Here is a 14891-nt window from a genome sequence, read left to right as displayed (position 1 = left end):
ACCACTGATCTTAATTTGAAAAAGGCCCGAACTTTAATTTGTAGTTATTAAGTTTACTGGTAAACCACGAGTTTGATGAAAGCATAACAAACTTTCAAATATTAACTTTTAAATATTGTTCAACGTAGTTTAAAAAAATTAAATTAAGAAACATTAAAATGCAATCAGTTTTATTCCTGTATAACAAAAGACATTTGTTGACTGTTAGTAGAAATTTTAGTATACTCATCTTGATTCTGTATCAACCTACATACTCATTGTTACCACAAAAGTTTTTTGGCAAATTTTCTCCAAGTTTTCAAAATTTCTTCTAGGTTTTTAAAATAACATGTTTAAGTTTTAAGTTAACTTTTAGTTTAAAATTAAGTTTAAGGTAAAAAACTGCTAAATAGTATAACGACATTGAAAAGATATCTTAAAGGTCCTTTAAATATGTTTTTTAATAAAAACATTTTGATGATGACAAAAAAATTATCTATACAATAAATTTTTCTGTCAAATCGAAATTTTACTACTTAACATGTAAAACATGTTTAAAATTCCAGGTTTGTTAGTGATTTTGTTCAAAATTTCATATTTTTTTCAAATTGCAGTTTCCTTTGCTATCCTGTTACTAATATTAAGTTTTATTTACCTTGTATATTTTACTCAAGAAGCTTTGAAATCCAATACAACTAATCCTATTTTACACATCAAAATATTTGAATTATTATTGGTTTTTTCAGAATGGTAAAGTCTCAAATATTTAATTCATAAAATATCTTTTTATTAAAATACTTTAAGGGCATAGGGGGGGGGGGGGGTAAACACCCTTTTTTGGTTTTTGATCTTAATTTATATAGTTTTTACTAAGCTACAAGATGCTTTTTACAGATTTTAAAAATTCAAAATATTTTTTGAGATATAGCCGGTCAAAGTCGGAGGCAACAATAGGATCCTTATGGGAGGCGCAAACTAAAACGGCAAAAATAGACTATTTTACTAAAAATCTATCTTCTCCTACGTTTTTTGAGATAACTACCTCAAATTTTCAGGAAATGTTCCTTGATATATTTAAAAAATTCTGTCGCAAGGAATTTTGAAAAAAATAAAAATTTTATATAAAAAATAAACAAAAAAACAGTTTTTTTTTTATAAAATTTTTATTTTTTGATTTTTTTAAATTCTGTTCCGACAGAATTTTCTAAATACTGCAAGGAACATTTCCTGAAAATTTGAGGTAGTTATCTTAAAAAACGTAGGAGAAGATAGATTTTTAGTGATTTCTAGTTATTTGCTGTTTTAGTTTGCGCCTCCCATAAGGATCCTATTGTTGCCTCCGACTTTGACCGGCTATATCTCAAAAAATATTTTTAATTTTTTAAATTTGTAAAAAGCAACTTGTAGCTTAGTAAAAACTATATAAAATAAGATCAAAAACCAAAAAAGGGTGTTTACCCCCCCTATGCCCTTAATATACAGGGTTGCCAAATGTTTTTCCAGGTAAATAAAAGTACACATTTTTGGGTATATTATTAGTTTAAAGTCAAGTTTAAGGTAAAAAACTCTGTTAAGTAGTATAAAAACATTGAAAAGATACTGTAAAGCTAATTCAAAAGTTTTTTATTTCATTTTGATGATGACAAAAAATAATTTCTTTATGGTAGATTTTTTGTGTCAAATCAAAATGTTTCTACTTATCAGCTTGTTTAAATTTCCAAGTTTTTCAGGTATCAAAGTTTTTTGGCAACCCTCTTTACAAAAATTATTTGATTACCCAGGTAAATGACTTTGTATTAACCACAAGAATATCATAATTTTTCGTTTAATTGTATAATCTTTATGAAATTTTTGACACCACCTATAATACTTTACTACTATAATAGTATCAACTTCTACTAAAAAATAAAAACGAGTATATTGCGAATTGTAAAAGATACTATAAATATTATTTTTGCTGATATTTAGTTGATGATTTGCAGTTACAAAATACAACATTAATTGTTTCCATAAAAGCTGTTATAAAATTGAACAATAATTAAATATTTACCAAACCAAAAATATACGTTGCCAAGAATTATTACTTAACAAAATGGCATACATTAATTCTAATTAACTTTGTTTTTTTATTAAATACTATGTACATAAATTTTGTCTAAAAGCACTGATAAATTGTTATTGAAAATATATTTAGATTTTTTGAGACAACCAAGTCAGCCGGAGTGAATAAAAAGTAGCCGGAGTATATCAAGCTAGCTTGAGATTATAGGTTGACTTATATGACGATTTTCAAATCATTACTTACTTGGTTATGTGTATTATATTTCTACTTAAGATAAACGTACAAGCTTATAAATAATAACAAGGTATCTGTTTATTAATCTGCTAAAATATGTGAGCACAAAATACTAAAAATAATAAAATTTGCACAATAAAAATCATAATCAAGTAAGGTAAATATTAGTGAAAACATTTTAAAGATAAACAGTTAATAATAACTGTATAGAGTATATTTTGAAGATATTTACAAAATGAAAATCATACTAATATATAATTTTTAGTGCTAAAAATACTAATAAAGGACAGAAGTAAACTTTTAAAATATGCCAACACTTGGGACATATCAAAAATGTAAAAACAAACTTTATCTACGCAACAGAAACTCAATGACCTAAAACACTGTTCAAAACCTATATCACGAAACAAGTCATTTTTAGCTTCAATTTAAATAAATTGCCTGAATATAACTAATTTATAGCATGCCAAACGTATATTTACATCTACTTAATATACATTTAATAGAGTTAGTAAAATTCAAACTTGTTTCAAGTCAAGTTTTTACTACTTCAGTACTTTCCATCACAATTTTGTTTATTTCAAAATCTTCATTTTTTGTGCTTCTTGTCTTTCTTCGACTTTTTACCCGACTTGTGCTCGCTCTTTTTGCTCTTCTTTGCAGATTTTTTCACCGACGGAGACCTTCTGCTTCTCTTCGCCGATCTTTTCCGCTTCTTCTTATCTCTTGAGTCCCTCCTGCGATGTCTGCTTCTGCTCCTCGATCTGCGACTTCTGGATCGCCTTCTGCGGTCCCTTGATCTCGACCTTCTGCGAGACCTCGATCTCTTGTGCGACCTCTTCCTGCTTCTTGACCTCTTGCGAGATCTGGATCTCTTGCGGCTCCTGGATCTTTTTCGGCTTCTCGATCTGCGGTCCCTTGACCTGGAACGTTTACGAGATCTGGATCTCTTGCGCGACTTTGATCTCTTCCTGTCCCTTTTGTCTTTCGATCGGCTTCTGTTGTTTAAATATGTGTTGGATTGAAAAATATATCATTTAGTTATAAGATGATATATCAAAGATTTAGTTATTCTGTTCAGGATATTACAAGAAACAAACATTATAGCTTTAGTTAGTTATACAGGGTTGCCACTCGTTTAAAAAAAAAAAATTTCCAGGTTTTCCAAATTTCTTCCAGGTTTTCAAAAGTACACGATTTTGGGTCTAATTTTAGTTTAAAGCTAAGTTTAAGGTTAAAAACAGTGTCAAGTAGTATAAAAACATTGAAAAGATACTGTAAAGCTACTTTAAATATGTTTTTAAATAAATAAAAAATTTGATGATGACAAAATTTGTTATTTATATGATAGATTTTTTGAGTCAAATCGAAATTTATTACTGAACATTTTAAGACTGTTAAAATTCCAGGTTTTTTTAGTGATTTTTGTTCAAAATTTCAGGTCTTTCCAGGTTGTTTTCAAATTTTCCCAAACTCCAGGTTTTTTTGCCTAAATTGTCAAATTCCAGGTTTTTCCAGGATTTCAGGTAAAGTGGCAACCCTGGTTATAACAAAACTTTGGGAACAAAGTATTCAGGAATCATATCAAAAACTAACTTAACTTAATAATTTAAATCTTACCTGTCCCTTTTACTTTTCCCCTCTTTCTTGCTGTCACGCCTTGAAGAAGCCACGGATGTCGCCACGCTCGAATGCGCCGAAGAGGAAGATGATGAACTCGATGATGCGGAACCGCCTCTTTTGCGCGAACTCACCGATGCAGAACGACCTCTTTTGGCGGGAGCCTCTTCTTCAACTTCATCCTTTGTAGGTTCTTCGCTGGGTTGAGGTCTTTCTGCTTCTGTGGCAGGTTCTTCTCTATCTTGATCTTGTTCTTCCAGTTTGTCATCGCCTTTTTCTTCTAATTCTGAAAATTGATGCACTAATTTGTTATTTCAAAATCAATATGAAAGTTCAAACAGCTTAAGTACTTTCAAACTTCCATTATTTCAATTACAAGTCTATTTAAGAACAAGAAATTGATAATACAATTATTGTAATGAATATAAAAATTGTACTTTACTTTGAACTAAACATGAACTTACTCCATAGCTTGTTTAAATTTCTTACATATTACAAATTAAATCAACTTACTTCTCAGCAGCGCCCTCTGTTTGCGTTCGAAATCGTCAATTTTTTTCTCCAGCTGCTCCTCAGTGATATCTTCATCATCATCGGATTGATCCTCCTCATTTGCTGATGAGCTTCCCTCGTCCGAAGAGTATCCCGCCACCAAACCTACAGTTGTGACGTCATAGTAACAACAGCTTGCGTTTTGAATTACATTACAACTGATTCAACAGTCATAACGCTGATATGTTATTTAATGTTTTTTTTGATAGACTGTTGTTAAGTGTTTGTTAATGAGAATTACAAACTTCTTGTACAAATTGTCTAGATATTTCTTTATCTTAATATTAACAAAATTAATATAAAACAAATACATATAGTGATTTACCAATGTTCTAGGTTCTGTCATTAATTCTAAGCAAATATACTTATAATACCTAAGTTAAAATATTAGACTTAATTTACACTTTCATGATTCTATATTTAACAAAACGTATGGTGTACTGTTAAGTACTTTTTGAAAACAAACAATATATAATAACTATTTATTTACATTTTTTAACGAGCTAGCATTTATTTACAAATATTTTATAACTAAATGAATGGACAGACTGCAATGGAGGTTTAATTGTTACTAAAAACAATTTAAAACTCACTAGAACTTTTTTCTGCTTTAATTAAAATCTTCTTTTATTACAAAAACAGCTTTGTTAGTTTTTAAACTATACAAAAAATTTAGTATGAATAAGTAAAAACATAATTTTACAAACTAATTAAGTTTTTTAACCTGCAAACTAATTAATTAAATTAAACAAAATATGGTAAATCGAACATACCTGATCCGAGGAGACTTTTCTTTTTGGATTTGGCGGCAAAAGTAGCTAAAAAGGGCGGGAAAAATGAAGCGAAGTTTTTGCAACACGGTTTAAATTTGAAGTTCAAATTTTAACCTGACAACTCAACTTTTTAATAACACAGTTTAAACAATACAAAACAAACAAAGATAGTACTTTATTCTAGTTTATACTTTACAGTTCACTGACACAAAATACAAAAAAAAACATGTATTGTTTAACTTTAGGACTAACCAGATTGAATTTCTCTTAATTTCAGTCAAACAATCTTAAAATTTATGAATTGTAAAAATTATCTAAAAGTTTAAAAGCTAGTTATACTTTAGAGACAACTTTTTGTAAGTTTATCTTTAATGTATATGGTTCTAAACAAATTTATCTTTTTTAACTTCCTGCAAATTTTACCTCTTTTAGCTTTATACAATTCCCTTTTGACGACTTCTTTGATTTCCTTGCTGGTCACATCAAGCAGAATTTCCGTGATGAATTTCATTGTGCATTGCATCTAGAATATTATATTATGTTTAAAAAAAACTCTTTTAACTTGAAGGTTTAGTTGTTTTATCATCTGAAATATGCACTTTAATTTTTTTTATCGTTATATAAGTTTATTCATACTTTTTCTAAAATATGCAGATTACGAACAAAATTTTAAAGCCAGTCAATTAAAAACATCTCGATTTTTAAGATTTAAAATCGGGACAAACTTTAACTGAAAGAATATCACTTTTAAAAGAGTCATGTCTTTCAAAAGGCTTGGTTAAAAAACAAAGTCTAAAGGGCTAAGATCCTTGAGTAGGTTAAATCATAATTAAAAAGGTTATAAAGAGATATATGTGATGCTAGGTCAAAAACAAGAGTTGTAATTTAATATCAATAGTTAAGGTTTAGGAATTACCAGTATGGATATACAAACATGAGACTGTTAGAACTTAAGGTCAAAATTAGCAAGGAGCAAAAAGATTATGATGTTGTTGTTTATAAGAATTATGAGTTGGCAAATTTATTAGATATTGATTTTTAGATTTAATCTTTTAAATCTATAGTTACAATGATAAGAATTAGAGTTAGGTTTTCAAGTTATCAGTGCAAAAATACCAACCATAAATTTTTTTATCAATTTATATAACAGCAGGATGCAACTACCTTGTTCAATAATCAACAAACAATCAACCTTAACAGCTTCCCTGTCGAAATCTTCTTCTTCCTTCTCCTCATCATCTGAGTCCCCGACATCTTTCCTGTCGTCCTGAGGAAGTTCCTGATCGGATTCCTCGCTGTCCGAATCGAACTTCGATTTTCCCGGTATGCCGCCTACAAAGCAAATGTTAACAATAACTTGCTTAAAGTTTATACATGGTTGGATTTATCACTGTCAGAATTAATTTTCCCAGTATGCCACCTTGTTTTTATTCGTTTCTTTTTTAAAGCTGTTTTTAGTAAAACTAATTTTTTAACTCATTATCTAAATATAAAAACTTATTGTAATAAGCCTATTTTTTTTACATGTAATAAAACTAAACACATCAAATTATTTCAATATAAAAACAAACCATTATTATTCTGTTTTTGTTCCTGCATATTCTCAATACTCTTTTCCATGTCTTTCTGCTCTTTCTTCATCTTTTCCTCCTCTCTCTTCGCCAATTCAGCCCTGATCCACGCCGGGAGAACTTTCTGTCTTGGGGGAACTCCCATCGGGTTGGGCGGCCCCTGGTTGAACATCATGGGGAACTGCCCCTGGTTGCCAGGGAACCTGTGGGGCGGGTTGCCATGCGGGGGGCGGTTGAAGTTGTTGTTGTGAGGAAAGTGGGGTGGGCGCTGCATGAATGGCCCCTGGTTGCCATGCGGGGGGTGGGGTTGGTTGTTATGGGGATGTGGGTGAGGCGGGTACTGATGGTTGTAATCTGATAATTGTTGTTCAAAATAAATAATAAATAATTGCAAAATATTTAATAGTACTTAGTTATAATGAAGATGCCTACAACAGAATATAATAAGTTTGTAACTCCACAAGTTAAACTTTTGAGCAGATAAACCCTAAGCTAAAACTCTTAATAATTAACTTCAAATCTATACCTAATAATTTTAACTTAAACTGCTGACTACTTAGTCCAAATAACCTCAGTGATAATAACTTAAATTGTTACATAACCCTTGCATAAAATGTCTAGCATTTCTAGCTCTCATTACTCTCATTTCTATAATCTACAAACCAACTTATTCGACTACAAGCTATTACTTTGTCACAGTTAACTTTTAAGTCTTTAAAAGTATAAATTCAATTCTCCTCTGTACAAAAAAGATGACTGGTGCGATACTAATTTATTCTTACTTGATGTTATTTGTTTTTTTATTTTTAATTAAAGCACAATTTAAAATATTTTCATGTTCAGTTTAATAATTCGTTTTGTTGAAAGATTTAAAACGGCTTGAGTAATTGGTGTAATTATAAATTAGTTGAACACATTTATCTTCTAAAATGCAATTAGTATTACCAAATACCTAATTGTAGAAAGCTTAACTTTTTCAAGGAATCAAAATTATAAAACTTTCAGATGTAAGAAAAACATACTTTTAACTTGAGTGCAAAAAGTAATGCTTTAAGTAAAAACAAAAGTATCGTGTATTGTTAATAAACATTCATAGGCCAATTTAAAAAGAATAGTTATTACTATTTATTACTCACGCCTACTAATAAAAACATAATTAGTATTTTAGATAAAATTGATGTACAAATTATGTTGTAAATATGACATCTAATCACTATAAATTTGTAAATAAGTTATTAAAACCATTTAAGTTTTGAAATAAAAACTTGCAAAAGGAATTTGAAATATCAGTTTTTTTTTTATACAAAAATCTTTATAGAACTATCTCAAATCAACAATAGTATCTTTTTTTATCTTAACCATCTACTTTAAATATTTTAAAAAGCTTTGGAAAACTTTTTGGTTTATGACATACTTAGCATTTTTAAATAAAAGTTACATTTTGTGTCTTATACAACTTATTTATTTAAGAATTGTCACTTTTATTAAATTTTTAATTCCAAATCACAGCTTTTAAATTTATAAATACAATTTTTTTTATAAAATTTGAAAACAACCCTTAAACTTAAGTTGTTGGTATATTACTTTTATGAAATTGCTTTTTTTAAATCTTAATTTACAATCTCTGTAATTTTTTTTAGTTTTGCTTAAGTTTAATAAAATTTCAGAGTTATTTAATTAAAGAAACACTAAAAAATAGAGCTTTGTAACCATATTCTCTGCATTAAATTTGCTTTTCGCTTTCACACAGAAATCAGTATTTCACTTTCAATCTTAAACTCACTAGTACATAATTTAACACTTTGTTTACAATTTCATAAGAAAATAGTATCTATTTATTTATTCTAAATTCAGGGTTGCCAAAATTTTTGAGAAGCTTCTTTCAGGTTTTCTGAATTTCTTCCAGGTTTTTAAAAGTACTCCTTTTTGGGTATATTTTTATTTTAAGGTTAAAAACTGTGCTAAGTAGTATAACAACACTGAAAAGATACTGTAAGGCTACTTTAAATAAGTTTTTAATAAAAAAAAATTTGATGATGACTATTTTCTAAATCTATATGGTATATTATTCGTATCAATTTAAAATTTTACTACTTTACAAGTAAAAATTGATTAAAATTTCAGGTTTTTTAGTTTTTTTTTTTTGTTCAAAATATTAGGTTTTTATCCAAATTTATAAAATTTCAGGTTTTTCCAGGTTTTTTGACAATCCTGTAAATTGTAGATTAGTATAGTTTTTACTTTTAAACCCGTATTTAGTTGTTTTTATACTTTTTTATTACTAGACTGGTGAGCTGTACTTAGTTTAAAGTTCTTCATTTGCAAATCCATTTTTAAAATTTAAATAAGGAATAAATATGACAAAGTTTTAAAATAATCTTGAAAAGAGTTTCTAGAATATGGTTTGCTAAACTTTTTTTCAAAAGGTCCCCTTTAAAGAAATAAAAAGCTATGGCCCCCTCCGACTAGATTTCTAAAAATACTACGACTAAATACACCAAAAAGTTTTCTGTTGTTTACCATCAATTCCAGAACATCTAGTGTAATCTCAAATTATGACCTTGTGGCTCCCCTTTTACAGCTTATGGCCCCCTCAACTTCTGAAATTTTCCCATAGTGTCTCGTATAAATTTTATAAGTACCCTTAAATACACATTAAAGCTTTTTTTTCGCTCTTCATCATTAACTCCAGATTATCTAGTGTATGTTTCAAATTAATGGCCGCTTTACTACTTACGGCCTCTTCTATGGCCCCTTTGCTGCTATGGCCCCCTAAATTTCTGCAATAGCCCTTATGTATTAAAATAAAAGTTTTGATTTGTCACATAGTACATTTAACACTAGTCTCAAAGACCATGGATACTCAAACTTTAAGACTATTAAATAAGCAAGCTACAAAGTATTTCATACGTTGGCAAAAAGGTTCTAAAAACATTATCTAAATACAATATGAAAATATTTTTTTACTTTGATTAGGAGGGAAATTATTCCACTGATTCATGTTTTGTTGATTCATGTTTGGTGGATGGTTTGTTGGTGGTTGGTTAAAACGTGGTGGTTGATTCATGCCAGCAGGGGGTTGGTTTGAATCCTGTTACAAAAAAAATAACCATTTATTTGATGTTAATACTTAATTAGATACCATGAAAATGTTCCAAACTTTTAGATCAACTTACTAACAAAACTAAATTTTGAAACAAATCAACTGGGAGGCTACAAAGTAGATGAAAAATGTTTACAAAGTAATATCTTATTTTAACATCATACCAGTTTCTATTATTTATTAAGTTATTATTAACTTTTTGTATTTACAGTAAAACCCATTCTCATAAATAACTGAACATAATTACAATACAACATTGAATTTTGTTGATTTTTTTTCTCAATATAACTTAGTTGAAAAACTTATTTCCATTTTTTTTTAATGTAGTCATCTTTATCTTTAGAAGTAACACATCATTTTACATAAAACTTCATAATGTTAATCAAATATAATTTTTAATAAAACTCTATACTAGTGTACCTGCAAATTTGGTTATATCTCAGTAAATAAATATATACTCACTTTTTGCATTTGTGAACTCATTGACTCACTTAATAGCTTGCTATTGATATCTGAAAGGTGTTTTTCATCCATCTTAGTATCTTGTATATTATTTGCTGGCGGTTGCGGTGGTAACGGCGGTGGGTTGTCGTTGTGCTCAGGTGAACCCATTTCCATATCATTACTGTGGGTTTTAACATTAAACATATTCATAAAACATACTTTACACGTGATTTGGGCTTAATGCACCAAGCCTTCCTTAAAGTTACTATGTTGCAATTCTTATATAAAACAAACATACTGTTTATATACACATGCTAGTTAAAAGAAAGTTTACTGGTTTCAAAATAAAAACGAAAAAGGTGTATACATTTTAAAACAAACCTTGTCTAGTTGCTCGCTTATAGTGCTATTTTATAGTTCAGTCAAACTTAAGACTTTTAGAGGTGAGAGTTTAAAAATTTTTTTTAACTAACTACATAATAGTACTACAAAAATTATGTATTCTATAACTTTTTGAAAACAATATTTTAAGACTTATGTTATGTATATTTTTTTAATTATCCTCTAAATTTGTTGTTTAAATTACTAAAATGAGTAAAATTTTTAATTTTGACTCCTCAAAAAAAAATTCTGTACATATTTGGTGCAAATTCTGATTTATTTTCATCTAACTTGATTTTTTTTTAATGTTGCAATGTGTTGTTTTATCTTCACTTTCATGATAAATTTTAGTGTGTACTAATAAAACTGAACTTTAACTTTACAGAAATAGTATGCATACAAAAAAAAAGTCTTTAATATTTTACAATGCTTAAAAAAAATATATTAAACTTGAAAGATGTTATAAATAACTGTGCTTAAGTATTTACTTCTCATTTTTCAAGATACACTGCTGAATACGAAAAGTTGCTGCTAGTCAATAAAATTTCAACTTAAATATTTCACATTTAACCTTTAACTAAATCAATGATGTAAAATTATGTAGATAAATGTATATCATACAAATCTTTTTAGTGCAATGCACATAAAATATAACTACTGTTAAAACGTTAACCCTATTAAGAGAACAACACGTACATTTTTTTAATAAAGCTTGCTTTGGATGTCAACTAATTTACATTTAAAGATTATATATTTTACAGTAAATAAAGTTTTTTGAGAATACATTTAATTTTTTTAAAATCAACTCACTTGCTGGTAACAAAAGGCAAAGGTTCACCAGGGGGTGCATCAGGAAGTGATGAATCAACTTTTTTTTCATCTGGTTAATAAAATTATATAAATAATAAACATATATATATATATATTATCAGTTATACTTCAAAACAACTGGATGTTTTTATAAAGAATCATTTAAGAAAGCTACTATTGCCCTGTCAATCCATATACTTTGTTATTTTTAATAGCTTTTCAAAATTTCAAACTAAAGCTTATATGTAAAATTTGTATACTTATACCTAAATGTATACGACAGAAAGTTATATAAATTCATTAACTATGTTTAAAGAACTTAAAAATATTAAACATAAAATAACTACCATTTAATTATAACTAACAAAAATAAATTAAAATAAAATTACAATATACTAATAAATAAAGTATAACCTTCAATCGTAATTTCTTTTGTTGGCTCCTCACTTGGTAATGGAGGTTGAAATGCTAAAGAAAAAGTTGAAATATGTTCAAACATTTTAATTACTTCCTTTAGAGAAGAAATACAGAGTAAAGTTTAATTATTTGTCTATTATTATGTACTTTTTTGGCTTAGATATGTAAAAAGTTCTTGCTTAATTTCTTTACTGAATCTTAATTAAACATAGTTTAAAAAACTAGTCAAATCTCAAGTATATACACTTTATTAATATTCTACAAACATTGTTGTTGTAGCTGACTGTTGTTCTTCAATAAGATAAAAGTTAAATAAATAGTTGAAAAACTAATAACATATCAAATACTATTTTAATAAAAACTCAACAAATTAAAGAAACCTTGTTGCTGATTACTGTTGTAATTGTAATCATGCCACTGGTTCATGTTTGGTTGCTGCCAGTTTTGCCAGTTATTCCACTGCTGCTGCTGAGGATAATTCATCTGGTGAGGTTGCTGATGCGCAACTTGTTGGTTCATTTGTTGGTCATTTTGTGCACTTGGCTGCTGTTCTGCGGCATTAGTGTCTTCATTTTCCTGTGATAAGTACAATTTTCAGTACTGCTTGATAAAAATGTTTACATAGTATTTTTAAATTGGTTTCTACTGTTTCTTATACTGAAAATTAATTTTTGAGGTATAAAGCAACAAAGTAAAAGAATTCTATATGATCCTTATGGAAGGGCAAAGTTAAATAAGCAAAAAAAGACTATTTTATAAAAAAAATTATCTTCTCCTAGAGTTTTTAAGCAATCTTTGTCAGCTTAATCTTTGTCTGATTTATGTTGTGTTGTTTAAAACTTGTTTATGAGATAAATTCATTTAAAATGCATTTTAGATCCAATGTTTACTGGTTTTTTACAGTTTTGCTTTTTTGTACTACAATTGATGTCACACTATTCTTTTTTTATGTAATAAGTTTTGGTTTTCAGGAGAACTTCTCTTAAACTTATTATTTAAAACTTGTGTTCTTAATTTATTTCAAAAAACTTTGTTGTTTATGTTGAAACTGTTTGAATTTCTAAATGTTATCACTTGAAATTTACAGTCTATGTGGCTTCTTTTGATAAAAAGTGGACTGTTGTAAGACATTTTTGGGTACAGAAAAAATTTTATTAGAATTTTATCAATTTTAGTTAAAGATTTAGTTAACTATTTAACAATTTTTAAGGGCATAGAAAGGATAAAACAATTTTTTCACAACTTGATCTTATTTTTTCAAGTTTTTACTAAGCTACAAGATGCTTTTTACAAATTTTAAAAATTTAAAACAATTTTTGAGATATAGCCGGTCAAAGCCGGAGGCAACAATAGGTTACTTATGGGAGGCGCAAACTAAAATGGCAAAAATAGACTATTTCACTAAAAATCTATCTTTTCCTATGTTTTTTGAGATAACTACTTCAAAATTTCAGAAAGCATTCCTTGATATATTTAGAAAATTCTGTTGGAACAAAATTTAAAAAAGTAAGAAAATAAAAAATTTATAACAAAAATTTTATTTTTTTCTTAAATAAAATTTTTATTTCTTATTTTTTCTAACTCTTTCTGACGGAATATCAAGGAACACTTTCTGAAATTTTGATGCAGTTATCTCAAAAAACGTAGGAGAAGATAGATTTTTAGTGATTTCTAGTTTTAGTTTGCGCCTCCCGTAAGGAACCTATTATTGCCTCGTACTTTGACCGGCTATATCTCAAAATTATTTTGAATTTTTAAAATATGTATAAAGCATGTTGTAGCTTAGTAAAATCTATATAAAACAAGATCAAATTGTGAAAAAAGTGTTTTATCCCCCTATGCCCTTAAATATTAATAAAGCTAATATTGGTTTGATGAACTGCTTATATTTAAAATTATAAGGCTTACTCTATGCCAGTGTACTTCTTTTCATCTTGATTTAAATTTAATGTATGAAGTTGGTGCAAAACTGTTTTTACTTTGGTTTTGGTACTTTACTTTTTTGGATTTGTTTAAAAGTATTTTTTTGTTTAAATTAAGCAGAAAAATTAAAACAAAATTAAAAAAAGTATACACCCTAGCTTTATGAAAACAAATGATTGCTCAAACTTATTTTTATATATTATCAAAATTAAAAATAAACAAATAAACAAAATAATTACGTTTTCTGGCTTCTTGTTTTGCATCCACTGTTGAGCAGCTGAGGCCCAGTCATATTGACCAGTTCCTAAAAATTAATAATAAATAAATACAAATCGAACAAAACAATCGAAGTATTAGATAAGAATAGCTCCTTAAACTATAAATAAACTATATGAAAAATATATCTAATAAAATATATAACAATTATATAAACTATATAAAACATATATTTTATTAATAGAATAAGTAGTAATCAAACTTCAATAAAGTTATTAGCTTACTTTTACAGCTTTATAAACATTTTTAAACAAACTCAAAAAATAATAATATTTTAAAGAACTTTATAATTTCATAAACAACAAGCGCAAGACTGAGTTATAAATAATTAAAAAAATAAATTACCATTGGTCTGCCAATGTTGCTGAGAGTTCCACATTATTCTTAATATTTTCTAAAATAAACAGATAATTTAAATTCTTATTGTTGAAGAATTTTTTTAAACTAATTAATTGCTAAGTAAAATATTTTAATATTTGCAATTGTTCTACACAGGTTAAATTTGATTTTATGTAGTTAAAAATTAATTATATAAACTTTATTAAATCTTATACAAAAACCTGCACTAGTCTGAGAAACTTTTATTATCAAGTTCCATTTACTAAAAGTGTCAAGAATAACAAATTTACTGCATGACGCTTAACAATAAATAAATTTACATCTTTTCAAGAAAATATACAAAGATAAATAGATTCTTTTGATTAACAGTGTCAAAAAAGTACAAATTACAAAACTTAATCAATTTG

The 14891-nt window shown here is 27.5% G+C and overlaps 1 protein-coding gene across 1 annotated transcript; it reads right to left on the bottom strand.

Annotated features, from left to right (window-relative positions):
* Positions 1 to 2341: 2341 nt before the first annotated feature.
* On the bottom strand, positions 2342 to 14601 carry LOC145843775 (uncharacterized). Its single transcript, XM_082951001.1, has 14 exons — positions 14491 to 14601; positions 14109 to 14173; positions 12327 to 12522; positions 11944 to 11997; positions 11530 to 11599; positions 10357 to 10519; positions 9759 to 9882; positions 6792 to 7145; positions 6413 to 6552; positions 5644 to 5743; positions 5221 to 5265; positions 4409 to 4552; positions 3896 to 4181; positions 2342 to 3273 (listed from the first exon to the last, which is right to left on the bottom strand). The coding sequence occupies exons 1-14, from the start codon at positions 14522 to 14524 to the stop codon at positions 2865 to 2867; spliced, it is 2184 nt and encodes a 727-aa protein (XP_082807127.1). The 5' UTR covers positions 14525 to 14601; the 3' UTR covers positions 2342 to 2864.
* Positions 14602 to 14891: the final 290 nt, after the last annotated feature.

Source organism: Thalia democratica, chromosome 9 (assembly GCF_965202585.1).
Source record: "Thalia democratica chromosome 9, ktThaDemo2.hap1.1, whole genome shotgun sequence".
NCBI lineage: Eukaryota > Metazoa > Chordata > Thaliacea > Salpida > Salpidae > Thalia > Thalia democratica.
Note: the sequence above shows the minus strand (reverse complement) of the source record. Positions and strands in the feature narration are given on the sequence as shown.

Coding starts and splice junctions, on each gene's coding strand:
- LOC145843775 (XM_082951001.1), bottom strand. CDS start 14,524: ATGTGGAACTCTCAGCAACATTGGCAGACCAATG. Junction 5,266..5,643: donor ATTGTATAAAGCTAAAAGAG/GTAAAATTTGCA, acceptor CGCCCTTTTTAG/CTACTTTTGCCGCCAAATCC. Junction 3,274..3,895: donor GGGAAAAGTAAAAGGGACAG/GTAAGATTTAAA, acceptor TTTAAACAACAG/AAGCCGATCGAAAGACAAAA.